Below are 14,569 nucleotides of genomic sequence, written 5' to 3' on the forward strand. Positions count from 1 at the left end.
CTTGTGTTTGTGACGCTGTGTGATGTAGGATCAAGGGGGCATGGCTCTTAAATGAGTGCGAACAAGCAAGGGGGGCTTAAGAAAGAACATGGGTTAGCCGAGTTTCATGGGTATCAAGATCACCTAGTAGGAGTAGGACTAGGGAATTTAAGATTGAAATAGGGAAGGATTGAGGAAGGTGATAGGAAAGGGGTTATATAAGTTGAGGGGATGGTTTAGGTTACGCTTTAGGGTTTTTAAGGGGTTAAAACTTGCCAGAATTTCTCTCCTGGGATAGCCTTGCAGTCTTTACATGATAGTCGATCTACCTTCTTAACTAGGAAGAAGTCTATCTGACTTTTATGTGATCCACGTTTATAGGTTATTAAATGTTTATCTTGCTTTTTAAAGTAAGTGTTTGCTATTGCTAGGTCGTAGGCCATAGCGAAATCTAGAATAGTCTCACCCACCTCATTTTTTTCTCCAAACCCATATCCTCCATGTACCCCTTCATATCCTCTAATATCCTTCCCTACATACCCATTTAGGTCCCCTCCTAAAAAGGTCCTCTCTCCATTTGGTATGTCTTGGACTATTCCATCTATGTCCTCCCAAAATTGTCTCTTAATTATATTATCTAATCCTACTTGTGGTGCATAAGCTCTAATTACGTTAATTATCTCAGCTCCTAATACAAGTTTAATTAATAGAAGCCTATCACCTATTTTTTTGACATTAACTACTTTATCTTTTAAATCTTTGTCTACTATTATGCCTACACCATTTTTATAACTGTCCTTTTCTGTATATCAAAGTTTATACCTATCTATTTCTTAGCTTTTTCTCCTTTCCATTTAGTTTCCTGTAGACAAACTACGTTTACTCTTCTTCATCTCATTGTATCCACTAACTCCATACTTTTACCTATAAGCATTCCTACATTCCATGTGGCTAGACAAATCCTATTCTCTTGGACTAGCTTCTTTACCTGGATTCGTCCAGGATGTCGCAAGAACTCTTGCCTATTTTTCACTGCAACTGGGCGGCGTTGCGGCGGGTTGTTTCTGGGCAACGCCCTAGCTAACCCTTGTTCATTTCTCACTGTACTCGGGGTCCGGTACATCGCGTCGCTTCTGGGGAATGCCCTAGCTACCCTTTGCTCATGTTTCACTGTACTCGAGTTCCGGTACAACGTGTTACTTCTGGGGAACGCCCTATCATAAGAAGATACTGTATGTTTAGGATTCCTGATAACTTTTGGCAAAATTTTATGTTGTCTGCGTACTTAACACAACCCAGCCTCTTTACCTGAGCATGGGACACGTTAAGGGAAAGTTTAAGGTCATCACCCTTTTTAGACCAGTAATCCAAATTATTTGAATATTAATGTAAATTGCAAAATTTTATTATTTGAAGCTATTCACATCAAGTACATTATTTGTGATCTTGGTACTTGAATCGATAATCTATTGACAACGTTGTTATAGTGGACACACTTTGTTACTTTGGTTCCATTCTGGCTGAAGTTATGGTTAATCGTGCCTGGTTCATGTCTAGGTTGTGATTTACCTAAAGTCAGGTTGTGGTTGATTTTACTGCCACAATTGCACTTTATCTGGCTGAACTAGATATCCAATTTAAACTGGCTTTGAGAGGCATGTCAAACTGGATGATGTTTTTAACTTCTACTTTGTTTTTCTTTGTATAATTATAAAATTAGTCAATACTGATTGTATTATTGAAATCGGTCTTAAGCTGCTGATTTGCTTGTTTGGTTTGGTCCTGATGGTTCCTGATATGCACTTTAGTATAAATCAAGTCAAGACTTGATCGGAGTGGTGCCTGACCAGGCCCCAAATAGTTTTGATGACATTTTTCCAGTACATATGATTGTTAGAACCAACAAAAAGCAATATGTTGATAATAATTATAAAACAATCTTTTATTTATCCCAGATTTTCAAAAGAACCTCCATATAACTTGAAATACATTTAGCTTGTGTTTAACTATATGATTTCTATTTCTTGACACATCACTAGAGTATGTGCTGTTTTTGCAGGAGGGTTATCACACCTTTCGTGGCGGATTTTGGAACTATTTTAGCATGGGTAAGAAGTTTTTTCTCTCAATCATCTCATTCCAAAGACCATGACTTGAAATTGATCTTTCTTCAGTCCATCTATCTTGAAATATTTTGTCATGCCATCGATTCATATAGATGGTTGGAGGATGGGGATCGTCTGTTGAAATCACTGTGATACTGTAAACTCTTATTAAAAATAGTTGGCTGGTGTCTAAGGCTTGATATGATAGCATTCGATATCACTTGACTGTAGAAAAATTTAGATTGTGAACTTGTTTTTCTAAAACTAAGCTCCTTCCTAATTGGGAATTTACTATAGTAATATTCTTTATCATTATTTCATTTTAGAAATGATTGAATTGTGGACTGATCTTTTACTAAATTTAAATGCTTTCCTAGTTTTCTTGCGTCTTGTAAAACTATCTCTAGGCACTTGACCAATACTAGGTTCTGCTACTAATATCTTTTCATGAAGTTAAAAGTTTATGAAAAATTTTCTTTTATGGCTTGAACCTGCCTCTATAGGCTAGTCATTTTTTCTGAAAAATTGTTCTCTTTAAGTTGTGATTTTTTTAATTCTTCTCCACACCTTTCCTTTCACTTATTGGAGGAAAATTTTGTGACTTCATAATTACGCCATACCAGAAAATTTTGAAGTTTATTCATGTAATACTCCAAACTTTCACTAAATACCTTGACAACTCATTCTTTACCTTACTTTGGTCAAATTGTAAAGGACATTATTTTCTGAAAAACACCATGAGCTGGTAGTGACTCAGGAACTTATGCACTCCTTGATAACAAGCAGTTGTGTGCTCGATGGCCCATATTGGTTGCTGACACAATAAAGAGATGTCTGTATGCTTTTCTAACAATTCTTTGTAATAAAAAGGAGATCTTGGACAATTGTCATTGCATGGTCCAATATTCAATTAATACAATTTGACCGACACCTGGAAAAACTAGCACATAATTGATCTGAAACCTGTGAAGTTAGATGCTGTCCAAAGTTGAATGAGTCAACATTGGTTTGGAACTGTTGTGTTCATACGGTAAACATTGTTGTAGGAGGTTCAAAGGTGTCTATAAACACGGTGATCTTCTGCATCATTATGAGTAGCTTTATTGAGGATTTAGGTTTATGGTTATAACTAATTGCTTATGATCTCTTTATTTAAATTTCATGTCAATCTGCAACCTTGTATACGCGTTTGACTGATGTAGGTTTTCTTTTGTACTAAGCACTCTCTTTGATTCTTACAAAAGGGGGAAATTTGTTCAGAAGTGGTGGTGGTATTCATGTGTCGTTAAAGGTTTTGATTTGAAAAATGGATGATAACATGGATATGCATGGAGAAGCATATAGAAACTGTGGGGAAAAATCATGGGACAACACATGGGCAAACATATAAAAAATGGACAGGCGAAAAATTTCCCTATTTTTCTGATTTAAGGTTCAAATGTCCCTTCTACTATGGGCTCCCTGAATTTGGGCATCGTTTGTCCTCCACACTACACCGCATGCATAAAATGACAACTTTTTAGGAACAATATCTATCCCAAAGGGGATTGGTTACATCTATGCTTCCCTTGTTAAGAACACTTAAAAACATAATATTTCTTTTAGTCCATGTGACTTATGGTTGTTGTAGTGATGCGGCTTCTACATTGTGAGGGAGAGTCTGTTAGGGCTTGATTTAAACTGCAAGTTCAATGATGGAAAGTTACGCATTATCAAGGATTGGAGGTTTATCTTTAATTAGAATAACTCTAGGACGATGAGATCACTGGTGAAATCAGTCATTCACTAGATAATGAAATATTGCAATATTCAGGTGCCCATTGAACTTGACACTGTCATTCCATATATCCAACATCATCTCTTCATATGAAGCTCCTACGACCTACCATTTTCTTGCTGAAGGCAGAAAAACCTTTATTTTAGCAGAGCATTCTCAATGAAGAACTTTTTTCTCTCACCTTTTGAAGCATGTATTTATTCAATGACATGTCTTTGGGTTCTTTCAAATTGATACATAATATGCTTGTTTTCGTTACAATATTGTCCCTGTGTTTTGGATTTGTTGTTCAATATTGAAGGGACACCTTTCACTAATTCATGCTTTTTTAACCTATACGGAATACTTTTAATGACAATCTGTATCAGATGTGCTTGTTCCAGAAATTCAATCTGGGACTGTCTTTGTCCACCAGTTCTTGTTTAGCATCTGGCATTTGAATCTTTCTTCCTTGAAAATAATGTTCTTTACAAGAATTGGATTTAGTTGCAAGCTAATTTTATTGGATATAATGCATCCAGAATATCTATTGGCAAAAGCATGATCCTTTTGCATCCTTAACAGGAATGGATGCGCAAGTTTCATATGCGTTTCATTCTGAACGCAAACTCCATCCCGGAAGATTCAAAAATCAACTAGTCAATCAGGTAGGTTCCTCATGCTGACATATTTGGATTGTTTATTTTGAGAGCAATGAACGCATCTTTTCTCTTTGTTTGATGGCAGAGTACTTATGCGAAGCTCGGGTGTTCACAAGGATGGTTTTGTGCTTCTCTATTTCATCCTTCTTCCAGGTGACTTTCTTAAGCAAATGTGTAAGCAATTTTTCTTGTGTGTATTTTAATCTAATAATCACAGTAAAATATGAACCTGAAGAATTGCTTAAGTTTGAGTTCCTAAGACATATTTCCTTGATTCTGGTTGAGATTCAGTTAACACATTATGTTTAGTGATAGTTACATCTAGTTTAAGTTGTTTAGAATCAATTTTTGAGAAAAATAATATACTTTATTATTAGTGAGACTGTTTCACCTTCTCGTTACCATATCTCCCCCACTTGTTGAACTCACAAAAACATATCATAACTATTCACTCATGTAATCCATTCCCCAATTAGTTTTTTAGGTTCAAATTTCAAAATAAATTATGCTAATAAACAATTATGAGAATTGGATAAGAACTATCTGCACTTGTGTAAATTTCAACTCAACTCTAAAATTTTTAAATTTTGACTCAAGTTCACTACCTAAGTCCCTAAGTAGAACTAATTCTTTTAATTTTTCTTGTTAAATGTATTAAGTTATTAAGAATGAGATAATTCTACATGAAAGAAAGGTTGTTCTGGTCCCTTCTAAAACCTCCTGCCTAACTATATTAGGGAGGTAAGCTACGTGAAGGACACATCATTCCCCCTAACTATATTTTCCAGAATGATAAAAGAAAAACATGAAAAAAAAGAAGACTAAGGACTATGTCAATGGTTCATCACAGTATAAAATGGGATTCACAAATGGGATACAAATGTTTTTAGACTTCCTCTGTAATCATGTTCTTAAATCTTTAAATTGGTACTTTTGTTGGCTCAATCTATTGACTTTCGTATAGGAACATTGCCCATCTTACTAAGGTGAAGATTTGGAAAAGAGGAACATGGCAAGATCTCGAAATCCCATCAAGGTGAATATGATATTCTTTAGTTTATATTCCATTAAGTATTAGATCATCTTTACTTGGGCCTTTTTTGTATATCCCTGATCCTATATTTTTATAAACAATATTTCTAATGAATTAAGCTTTTCAAGTATCATCTGGTATACCCACATTTCTTACGTATATTTGCGTACTACGTAAGCTGTAATACATTGTATTATTCAGTTGGATAGGATACTTGCATCCGTATTTCTTGGATAGATGTTGGGAATTGTCGAGTTGTATCCTCTCTCCCTGCATCTAATCTTGCATTCATATCCACACCTTTGAATCTTAGCCGATTTTATGTTTAAATTTGAAACGAAACATACTAAAATGATATATCAGAATGCTGAGCTTCCCTAGACATTACACCTGTATATCCTTTTCCTGCAATACAACAACAAACATTAAAACAAAAAAAACAAAAAAAAAAAGGAATGCTGAGATTTCCTTCAAATATTGGTGACCGCCATGGATTCCATCTTGACCCCTTACCTGGTTAGCATAGTTGATCATGTTAAGGCATAGAAGCTACAAACACAGGTATATAAGGAACCAAGAGTAGAGATAAAGCAGAGAAGCTGAATAGGGGGACTGAAGTCGGTAAAGATCTTTCTGGCTGATTTGTAGAAAGTGAAGAAATTTTATGTTGACCTAACTGCATATGATGTGAAGTTACAACAGTAGCCAAGGAGGTTCCCTCAGCAGCCTGTGAAAGTCCATTGAATCATTTCCCGCCCTATACTTATCTCTAGAGTATCTAAAGTGTGACCCAACTGTCATTCATCGCGGTATTCCTCATCCATTCCCCCTGAGAAGTCTGCATAGAAGGCTGTGGAAAATTTGAGTAATTGGGATAGGGTGGACCAATCAAGACTAGTTGGATTTCTTTGATTGTCAATCATTAATGTGGGGAGATAGGTTGGTGAAAGAGACGGGTGTGGAAGATAATACAGGTAGGGTTTGTTGACATACAAAATATGTGCACTAGGATAGTAATTGGTGGCAGTAGGACGCCTTATTCTGGACTGATTCGTGGCTTGAGGAGGGACCCATGATATATTCTTATAGGATGGAGCCATTGGCCAACTGGGTGCCAACGTTTAAGAGACTGGCATCCCATTTTGATCTAGAGATGTTGGAGGCTAGCGCACTCTTGAGAAGCTTTGATTCAGGATGTTTTTACCCTCCATCTTTGTCCATCCTACACCTACAATTGGCAGAGGATGAATGGCTGGGAACCTCTTTTGCATGGACACAGGTACGTGTATCAGTATCTGACACCGGGACGGTGTGTTCAGTGGGTATTTTAGAAAATCAGGGACAAATTTTTTGAGTTAGAGATTGACAATTTTCTGGAAGAAACTTCTGCATTAGCTGCAGGTTTTTTTGGGTTGCCTAAAAGTTTGTTTCATTAAAATATTTCTAAAGGTTGGTATATTTTTGAACATGTAAAACAATGTGAGAGTGGTCTCTAGAGTTTTTTAAGTTTTAGGCTGGTCTTTTTGTCCCCACCTAAAGTATATTGGAAATAATCCATTATGGATGTATTTTGGGCTTCTAAGGAAGTCAAACAAGTTATTAAAATGGAGGATTGATGATTATTTATATTTTTTTTTTGTTAGTTTGAGATAAAATTACTTTGGGAGGAGTAATTTTGAAGTTGGCACTAAAATACTTTTCCATTATAAAACCCTATAGAAGCTTCATTTTCGGTGTTCCTTTGAAGGTTTCTAAACAAGAGGATAGCCAAGAGGGAGAAAATCTAGGATTTTAGACAGAAAAAAGAAACTCAAGAGGTTTCCTATTGAAAGAAACCTATGATATGTTTTACAAAAGAAATGTTTGGAGAGGTCACTTTAAGTTGAATTAGTTGCATAATTTGCCCAAGGAAGTTGAGCTGCAAAGAGAGTTACATGGAGTGAAATATTTGTGCATCTAAGGTGAGTTTTTACTGGATGGTTGCAGAAAAGCCATCTTTTTCTTACAATGTTGTAGTGTTATTTTTCTATCTAGTGGAAGCAGTTTGTAGCATACAAATTTGGAAGTTTAAATTTGCTATTAGAAAAACCTATATCTATGTACAAATGGGACCTTCATTTAAACTCTATGAGTTCCATTGAGTGATGCTTTGCTTTCTAATTTTGTGGCATGAATCAACGATACTGTAAAGAGAATACAAGAAGATTTCCTGTGGTTCTTGCAAGCTCATGGAGGTAAAGGGTCTTTGCACATTTTAAAAATTGAACATGATCGGAGAAATTGAACATGATCACAGGAAAGAAGGCAGTTTACCAAAATAGAAAAAGATGGCAACCAAGGCAGACAAAAGGTGTTGCCAGTGTACGAGGGTAGGATTTGAATGTATTGCTTTTCGGGGATTATTTGAAATTAGAAAATTCGACATCTATTTGCCCTACATTAAAAACCCATTAATCTATAAAAAGTACCTTAGCCTATGTGATACCAAGCTTCCTTATGCATGCAGTGTATTTCACTCTATGGCGGATGAGTCCCAATAAGCTACAAAGCACTACGTTAATGATTTTTAAATTTTGCGTGGGTTTATAATTTCTTATCGATCCAAAATTTTTGGGCAGTTAAGAAAGGTCTTCAATTGAAACTTCAGATGTATAGAAGTATTGAGTTTTAGTGATTTGTTTTCAAATTTAGTGACTATAATGGGTTGGTTTTACCTTAATAATCTATAATCTATTTTTCACTGTCAGAAATTGAAGGAAATCTGGTGTCACAGTCACACCACTAGATACTTGCCCCAAGAATAATTTTATCCACTTAGTTGCTTCTAATAATGAATTTTCTGTGAACTGCCAGCCCATTTGTTATTAAAGACATCTTCTTCATCTACAATATACATAATGCCCATAATACTAGGATGTTATTATCAATAACATCAGTTGGTTTCGGAGGTGACTTTCTTATCTGAAGAGTTTGTCTGCGAGATTGACTAATAGAGTTACTTTATGAATAAATTTTTAGCAGAGAAAAGAATAAAACTAGCAATTCAATTCCTACTGATTACTCAAAAGCTGGATTGCTGGTATGTAAATGGTTCTGAATGCATCGAGCAGACCAGTTTAAGTTACTCGTTCTGCAATTGTTCTGTTGCTGCAATGCATAAAGCAAATGCTTCATATAGGAAATCCTTATGCAAGTTTGGAATCTGATAAGAGATGTATGATGGGAAATAAAACTTACAAATTGCAATGTAAATCTAGGATATATTTCTGATTTGTGTAAATGTACTATGTTGCTGTGGCCTAGTGCTGGCTATGAAGTTTTGAACTTTAGCAGCATCACGTTATTAATTTCATGCCAGTGATTCCGAGGTGATTCTCGGAAATTATCTGTTAACAATTTAGGTTTAATTACACTATGGTCTTGGTAAGCTGCCTCAGAGATTATCACAAAATGCTTGGTTACTGTTTTGTAAGGCCAAAGGCTAGTATTAACTCCTTCAAGCTGATGGTTTTTTAAATGATCATACTTTTTTGTGTGAACCAATTTTTTATGGAACTCTTATGTACTCTTCTAATTTGCAGCATTAGGTCCATTATTTGCCTTAACTTGCCAAGCTTTTCTGGTGGATTAAATCCTTGGGGAACACCAAACAAGAAAAAGAAACAAGATGTAAGTTCTGGTTGGTGATTTAGTTTTTTTTTTGGAAATTGTCAACCGTCCAGTTGATGATTTAAGTTTCTTCCTTTGTTTTGGGATTTTACATTCTAGAAGACTAGTAGTCCAAGTTTTTTGGCATTCTCTCTAAATGACAAACTATGTATTCGTATGTAACAATTTGAGATGTTCTTCAGAGAGATTTGACGCCACCATATGTAGATGATGGTCTTCTTGAGGTGGTAGGGTTTAGAGATGCCTGGCATGGCCTTGTTTTACTTGCTTCCAAAGGTCATGGAACCCGCCTTGCACAGGTATGAATGGATCTGGAGGTTCTTTGAATTCACAAATGTTAACTGACATGTGCATTGATCTTGTGCTTTAAGAGCCTATAAGTTTCATTGATATGTAAAGCATGTATTTCATTAATAGTTCATTTAGATAATATAGAAACTTATACGATAGTTTGAAATATCGATGTCAAAATGATACAGCCGTACAGGTTTAGGGGAAAAATTTAACTGGGAATAATTGATGCCATGAAGATCTAGTCCATGCTTTTATTTATTGGCTTGAACATAAGTTCCCTAGTAAACTAGTGCCACGTGGACTCTTAAGTCTATTCTTGCCAAGTTGCCGTGTGTCATTACGATATGAGGATATGTGAAGTGGCCAATTCATCAATTTTAGTCAAAAATTTCCAATGTTACCATATTCCCTTCAGAGTTTTCTTCAGTTTGGCCTGGAAGCACTTCAGTGCTTTAGGTGATTTGAGGAAGACTTTGGCTTCTTAAAAAAATCATGAATAATTTAACATATGTATAAATTGAAAAATAGTAGAAGATTAAGGGAAATGGTGGGTGAGTTTCCACAAAATTTGATACATTATCCAATGGACTAATATGATCGCTGCATACCAATGAAGTTGAAGGGCAAGTTCTATAGGACAGCTGTGAGACTAGCTTTGCTCTTTAGGGCTGAATGTGGGGCAGACAAAAAACAAATACCCATAAAATGGATGTAGCAGAGATGAAGATGTTGAGATGGATGAGTGGCAAGACAAGAAGGGATAAAATTCGAAATGAATCCATTCAGGAGAATTTAGATGTGGCACCAATAGACGATAAGATGAGATAGAGTAGACTTAGGTGGGCTGGCAATGTGTGGCATCAAGGTTTCAAAAAACGCTAGGCTGCCCTGAGGCGGCCTGCTTGGCGCCCAACGCCCAGAACCTCGGGTGTCCTATAGTTTTTCACTTTGGGGTTTTTCATATATTGAGGGTTTTTTCTTATTTTGTTTCGACTTTGGGGGTTAAAAATAAACCCCATAACATTTGTATACAACCTTGGGGTCAAAATGACGCTTTTTGCCCTTTGGGCGGTTTAAAAACACTAAAGAGGCCTTACGGCCCTGGGTGCCCGCCCAGGTACATCTGCCCATGTAGGGCCGCCTGGGTCTAGGCGTGCGGATTTTTGGTCCAAGCCGCCTAGGCGCCAGGAGGACCGTTTTTTAAAACATTGTGTAGCGCCGACCAAGTACAACACCAGTTAGGAGGTGCGAGTTAGTTCAATTGGAAGGACTTAGAAAGGCCAGGGGTAGGCCAAAAAGACGTGGTTGGAAGTAATTCAAAAAGATATGGGGACTTATGCTCTCACTGATGATATGACCTTTTAATAGAGCAAAATGGCGGACCAGGATTCGTGTAGCCGAACCCAATTAATTAGGAAAGAGATATGATGATGACGATCCAATTAACTATCAAAGATTGTCATTTCTATTTTTCAGATGATAATATTAAAGAGTACCATTTAGAGCTAATATTAGAGGACGACATTTTTATTTGTTTATTGAATTGAGTTCAAATGGATCTCCATTAATGAAAAATTTGTGTAGGTCCAAAAAAAACTGTGTGCCAATACACGTCAAAAATCAACACCCTCCAAGTGCCATATATAAATGCTTTTAATATTTGAGGACATACGATATTAGCCAGTTAATTGATATTCTAATTTTTATATATGCCGGTGGTTCCTGACAATCTTCAATCATAAGTTCGTAACACTTCAAAATTAATTGCAATTATAGAATCGATGTTCTTTCTAGAGATTAGAGAGAAGCATTGCTTTAATAAAATTTGTGAATTGTTATTCATTGGAAGGAAATTGCACGAGGAAAAAATAACTTTTTAAATTTTATTCCTATAAAGAAATGGAGATATTAAATTATCGCATTAAGGGTATACTTAATTGTATTTCTTTTAAGGAAACAAGTGATTGAATAAAGATATGAAACCATTCAAAAAACATCCAACATACTAAATATGTTACTTCTCATACTAAGTCCAGTTTCTTTTCCTATTGACCAGGAAATTCATTTTATATACAAAAGATCACTTGTTTGATAGAAAATGTTGATTTCTATTTTTTGAATGGGACGTAAACTCACTTGTTGGAATTTGGTTTTTTTCTAGGCACATAGGATCCGGTTTGAGTTTCACAAGGGATCTGCTGACCATACATATATGAGATTAGATGGAGAACCGTGGAAACAGCCTCTCCCTTGTGATGATGACACTGTTATGATTGAGATCTCTCATTTGGGTCAAGTTAATATGCTTGCAAGAGATGACTGTAAAGCTAAAAGCCTACATGATCCATCAACACCTACTTCTGCTGGTAATGAAGATGAGGACGGAGACAGTGATGATAGCACCAAGGATGAAACAGAGGAAAGGAGGAAGTTTGGTGCTGCTGATACTTTCAAATTCATGCAGGACGAGGATCCTGCTTGGTTCAGTTAGCTTTCTGCCCTCCACTCCCCTCCCCTCCCTCCCTCCTTGTTTCTTAATAATTGATCTCCCCCTCTCTCCTTGTAATTTATTAATTGATATCTCTCTCTCTCTTTTCTTGTATTTGAACAATTTAAACTACAATTGTTTTCAGTTGCCTACATATGTCATCTCTCTCTCTCAAAACCCCTCTCTCTGTCCTTTAAGAAGTGAACTTTAATTCTTTTCAGCTTTTAAAGTACATCAACTCTCTCTCTCTCTCTCACTCTCTCTCCATCTTTCACATGTACATAGTTGGGTGTCGGCACCATTCTCTAGGACAAAAAAGGCGCGAGACGTGCATATTCTTGTGGGATGTATGGTTAGATTCTTAACAATGTCCTTAGATTTTCAAATTACAGCAATGATTTGAAGTTAGTATTTTCCAGTGTTGCATAGATACGTGTCAGAGAATCTGGTATGTGAGGCTAAAATGTTCGTACTTTCCTGATAGGTTCCTACAACCAATACTTTGAATAATATACAGGGTGTGGTTTCTATAAGATTGCAACCTTAAACAATTCAATTAAGGCACACTTCTAAATTTTATCGTAACATGTAATTTTGGTGTAAAAAATTCTTAGGATTATCTTAAAACCTATTTCCATATCTAATTATAAAATTTTAAATTCAAAATGGTTAAAATCAAGTAGATCTATAAACAAATGAAAATCTAGATAATATGTGATAATATGTTGTAAGATGTGCTATTTTTCAAGACAAAAACTTAGTGTTTTACAATGGATTTTTGAGGTTCATCTTTAATTCTACATTTTAAAGTTGCATCCTTATATGAACTTTACGAAATCACTGCCCTTTTCCTAATATAAATGTATATATAATGTGATTTCCTTAACCGTTACAACTTACCGGCAGTAGATTTAGTGCCAAATAGCATTTGCCTTGCTCAAGTCGCGTGATCGAACCCAATGACTTACTTTTTGCTTTTCTCTCTCTATTCTAAATAGTTATAGATTTAATGAGGATGCAGTTGGCATGTGGCCAGCTTGTATATTGTAAAAATGCAGGGTTGATAATAAATATATTTTTAAAATATATTTTGACCTTAATTTTTAGAGAATATATAATTTTTAACATGGAGAGTATGAATACAAAAAATAAATAAATTGAAAACTAGATATGATAATTATATTAAAAAAACGCTTGAATTGTTATATACAATTGTTTTAAGATGGATGCTTTATACCTCTGGACGGCATACAGTAGAAATACAATCCAACGTGAAACAATTGTTCATTTAATAATGTGCACATAATTAAGTAACATCGCAATTTCCTTTACCTTGTACGGCGGGTGAGGTCATGTTCTTTTTGTTTTGTCTTTTTATGATATAAAAGCTAAAAAAAAACAGAGAAAAACTTTGCATTCATACGATTTTATCATGTAACCTCACCAACTCGAACGGTACCGCCAAAACCATTTAGCGCAAGTATTAGGGAAATGCGCGATACATACATCAATATATATTCAAATATTGATGGTATCATCATATATGTACGATCAAGTGTCTATAATATATCTTTGTATGTCAATATGTGTCAACACACGACACCAAAAAAATATTTTAAAGTGTCCACATAACACGTTATTATTCAATGTTTTTTCCCATTATTGATCTACAACACGTCAAATTTTTACTCCAAATGTTTCCTAACGCATGCAAAGTCAGTTGATAAATCCCAAGAAGACCCTCTTGGTCAGTAGCGATTTCGTTTTGTGCTTGACCCACACAACTTTCGAGAAAACAGTTGAAGTTCTTTAAGCGGCTTTATAATTTGATTTTCCTGTGTTGTTTGACGGACTGTTCTTTCTTGGATTTGCTTTTTCGGACCGCATGACTAAATACGAATTGTAGTTTGGCAAAATTTCAAATATTCTTGATGTATTTTTTGATTCCATGTTCTTTCTTTTGTTGAATACAAATCTTGCGCGTAATCCAACAAAGGTTCATTCAATCAAACTTTAATAATCTTCCCATTTTTCAAATTGATGAAAATAAGAGCGATATTCAGACTTAAGTACCAAACCCTAAACCTTGAGAATGGCCCGGGGCCTTGGCGGTAGTATTGTTGAGTTTTATGGTACGATTTATGACTCCATTCTCACCAAAAAGGTAGGGGCCCAAATCCCCACTGATTTACCGCTTTTAATTACCCAAAAAAAATAATCCTAAACCTCTTCCTTTAGGCCTTGTTACAAGGAAGACGCCTTGGATTTCTTGTGCATCCCATACTGGCTGTTTATTGGTCGAGAAAAAGGCAAAGCTTTTTGTTCTTCAGCCTCTTGTGTCTGGAAGATGTGGCTATACTGTTGCATGCACAAATATTACTCTCTTTTTACTTCCTTTAAAAACGGCTCTTCCTACATCCTACTGCCTATGTATTAACTTTTTTGCTTCATGGGAAACCACGCTAGTTGATATTTGTTTGTGTAATACTTTAATATTAACTGAATATCTTCCTCATAGAGCTTTGTAGTCATATTTTTGTTAGCATTTAGAAAGGGAAAATGGTTTGATAGGGTTAGCCCTAT

The 14,569-nt window shown here is 35.6% G+C and overlaps 1 protein-coding gene across 1 annotated transcript in view; it reads left to right on the top strand.

Annotated features, from left to right (window-relative positions):
• Nucleotides 1–12,163, top strand: part of LOC18431677 (diacylglycerol kinase 5) — a 29,788-nt gene extending 17,625 nt beyond the window's left edge. The window contains exons 7-13 of the mRNA XM_006841793.4: nt 2,039–2,087; nt 4,426–4,508; nt 4,588–4,655; nt 5,467–5,538; nt 9,117–9,204; nt 9,387–9,503; nt 11,660–12,163. Of these exons, the coding sequence (XP_006841856.1) occupies nt 2,039–2,087; nt 4,426–4,508; nt 4,588–4,655; nt 5,467–5,538; nt 9,117–9,204; nt 9,387–9,503; nt 11,660–11,989 (807 nt within the window). The 3' untranslated portion in view covers nt 11,990–12,163. The remainder of the gene's footprint in view (nt 1–2,038; nt 2,088–4,425; nt 4,509–4,587; nt 4,656–5,466; nt 5,539–9,116; nt 9,205–9,386; nt 9,504–11,659) is intronic.
• Nucleotides 12,164–14,569: the final 2,406 nt, after the last annotated feature.

Source organism: Amborella trichopoda, chromosome 2, assembly GCF_054954075.1.
Source record: "Amborella trichopoda isolate Santa Cruz 75 chromosome 2, AtrichopodaSantaCruz75HAP2 v2.0, whole genome shotgun sequence".
NCBI classification, from domain to species: Eukaryota; Viridiplantae; Streptophyta; class Magnoliopsida; order Amborellales; family Amborellaceae; genus Amborella; species Amborella trichopoda.